General features: G+C 49.7%; 1 protein-coding gene across 1 annotated transcript; it reads right to left on the bottom strand.

Moving 5' to 3' along the window:
• Nucleotides 1-482: 482 nt before the first annotated feature.
• LOC128842407 (uncharacterized) lies at nt 483-2,486 on the bottom strand. The gene is made up of 2 exons (XM_054038400.1): nt 1,970-2,486; nt 483-1,029 (listed from the first exon to the last, which is right to left on the bottom strand). The coding sequence occupies exons 1-2, from the start codon at nt 2,352-2,354 to the stop codon at nt 644-646; spliced, it is 771 nt and encodes a 256-aa protein (XP_053894375.1). The 5' UTR covers nt 2,355-2,486; the 3' UTR covers nt 483-643.
• Nucleotides 2,487-2,748: the final 262 nt, after the last annotated feature.

Below are 2,748 nucleotides of genomic sequence, written 5' to 3'. Positions count from 1 at the left end.
TGGACAGGAGTCAGGAGCTGTTTAACTACAGGCTAAGCAAGTGCAGAATGGTGGTAGAATGTGCATTTGGCCGTTTAAAAGGTCGCTGGCGATCATTATTGACTCGCTCTGACCTCAGCCAAAGAAATCTCCCCATTGTTATTTCTGCTTGCTGTGTGCTCCACAATCTCTGTGAAAGTAAGGGGGAGACCTTTATGGCGGGGTGGGAGGCTGAGGCAAATCGCCTGGCTGCTGATTACGCGCAGCCAGACACCAGGGCGATTAGAAGAGCACACCAGGAAGCGCTGTGCAGCAGAGAAGCTTTAAAAACCAGTTTCATGACTGGCCAGGCTACCGTGTGAAATATCTGTTTGTTTCTCCTTCATGAAAACCCGCCCCCTTTATTGACTCATTTTCTGTAAGGAACCCACCCTCCCCCTTCCCCCAGCTTTCTTTCAAACCAAATAAAGTCACTATCATTTAAAAATCATTTATTCTTTATTAATAGATTAGAAAAAGAGGGAGGGAACCCGGGTGGTATTTGGGAGGAGGATTGCTGGGAAGGAAAAAGCCACAAAGAAAAGGTTAAAAAAATGACAGCCTTTTGCTTGGGCTGTCTACTGGGGTGGAATGGGAAGGTGTACAGAGCCTCCCCCCCGTGTTCTTACACGTCTGGGTGAGGAGGATACGGAACATGGGGAGGGTGGAACAGGGGCTGAAGCGGCAGTCTGTTTTCCAGCAGCCGTTCCTGAAGCTCCACCAGACGCCGGAGCATGTCTGTTTGCTCACGCAGCAGCCCCAGCGTTGCATCCTTGCTCCTCTGGTCTTCCTGCCGCCACCTCTCATCTCGAGCGTCCCTCCTGTCCTCACGTTCACTGGCTTCTTTCCTATACTTTGAAACTGTTTCCTTCCACTCATTCAGATTAGCTCTGTCACTGCGTCTGGATTCCATAATTTCAGAAAACATCTTGTCTCGCGTTCTCTTCTTACGACGCCTTATCTGTGATAACCTTCGGGATGGAGGAGGGATGTTTGAGGAATTTGCAGCTGCTGTAGGGAGGGGAAAAAAGAGAATTGTTTAAAAAGCTACATTTTGCAGAACAATGCTTATACTCTTTCACGGTGACCAACACTATTCACATTACATAGCACATGTGATTTCTGTGCAAGGTCGCATTTTGCCTCTTAATGCTGAGTGCCTGTGGCTTTGCTGCTAGAGATCACAGGTCTGGGCAACAGAATTCGGCTTGCATGCGGCCATGGTAAGTCATTGTTTTACATCTTCTGCGCCCTCCTTTCCCACATACCAAGCATAGCCTGTAGAGTGCTGCGGTTTTTCTGTTAACATTCAGCAGCAGAAAACAAACTAACCACCCCCCCTTTCGCCATGAATTCTCTGGGATGATCACTGTACCCCTCCCCCCCCACCGCGTGGCTGGTAACAGGGAAGTTCCCTGCTAGCCAAACGCGAAAAACTCAGGGCCAATTTCCCATCTGCGCTTGGCTAACTGCAGGGGAGGATTTCTTTTCCGCCACAGGCAAACAGCCCAGTAGGAACGGCCACCTCTGTCCCCTTAATTAAGTTCCCGTATTTCAACCAGGTTACCAGGAGTGATATCACTCTCCTGAGGATTACACAACAAGATAAAGAACGGATGTTGCTTGAATGCCAGCAAACACCGGGACCATACGCTGCCAGGCTTTGTCAGGCAATGATACCAGATTACTTGCTGCAAGCATGGCGTGGTCAAGTGTCCTACCATGGAGGAGGGAATAAGGATGCACTGCCCAGAAACCTTCTGGCAAGGCTTTCGGAGTACCTCCAGGAGAGCTTCATGGAGATGTCCCTGGAGGATTTCCGCTCCATCCCCAGACACGTTAACAGACTTTTCCAGTAGCTGAACTGACCGCGAATGCAAAGTCAGGCAAAGTAATCATTAAAAAACGTTTGCTTTTAAAACAAGTTTTATATTTTAAAAGGTAAACTCACCTGAGGTCCCTTCCATGGGGTCAGAGTCTTGGGTACTGGCTTGGGAGGGTACTTCAGTCAGGGTGAGAAAAAGATCCTGGCTGTTGGGGAGAACGGAGTGCTGTGTGCTCTCTGCAAGCTCATCCTCATCCTCCTCCTCTCCCCCATCGGCAGAATCCTCAGGCGTCGCTGATGAGACTATCCCCGACCCAGAATCCACGATCACAGGTGGGGTAGTGGTGGCAGCCCCCCCTAGAATTGCATGCAGCTCGGCGTAGAAGCGGCATGTCCGTGGCTCTGACCCGGAGTGACCGTTTGCCTCCTTTGTTTTTTGATACGCTTGTCTGAGCTCCTTGACTTTCACGCGGCACTGCTCAGAGTCCCTATTGTGGCCTCTCTCCATCATGCCCTTGGAGATTTTTTCAAAAGTTTTTGCATTTAGTCTTTTAGAACGAAGTTCTGCAAGCACTGAATCCTCTCCCCATACAGCGATCAGATCCAGTACCTCCCTCACGGTCCATGCTGGTGCTCTTTTTCGATTATCAGCCTGCATGGTTACCTGTGCTGATGAGCTATCTGTGGTTACCTATGCTCTCCACGCTGGGCAAACAGGAAATGAAATTCAAATGTTCGCGGGGCTTTTCCTGTCTACCTGGCCAGTGCATCAGAGTTTAGATTGCTGTCCAGAGCGGTCACAATGATGCACTGTGGGATAGCTCCCGGAGGCCAATACCATCGAATTGCGGCCACACTATCCCTAATTCGAAATGTTAAAATCGATTTTGGCGCTACTCCGCTCG

Source organism: Malaclemys terrapin, chromosome 8 (genome assembly GCF_027887155.1).
Source record: "Malaclemys terrapin pileata isolate rMalTer1 chromosome 8, rMalTer1.hap1, whole genome shotgun sequence".
NCBI classification, from domain to species: domain Eukaryota; kingdom Metazoa; phylum Chordata; order Testudines; family Emydidae; genus Malaclemys; species Malaclemys terrapin.
Note: the sequence above shows the minus strand (reverse complement) of the source record. Positions and strands in the feature narration are given on the sequence as shown.

What these genes read in the sequence shown, in the direction of transcription:
- LOC128842407 (XM_054038400.1), bottom strand. Translation starts at nt 2,354, where the DNA reads ATGATGGAGAGAGGCCACAATAGGGACTCTGAGCAGTGCCGCGTGAAA. An exon ending in CCCCATGGAAGGGACCTCAG is followed by an intron (nt 1,030 to 1,969) that starts GTGAGTTTACCT and finishes CCCTCCCTACAG; the next exon opens with CAGCTGCAAATTCCTCAAAC.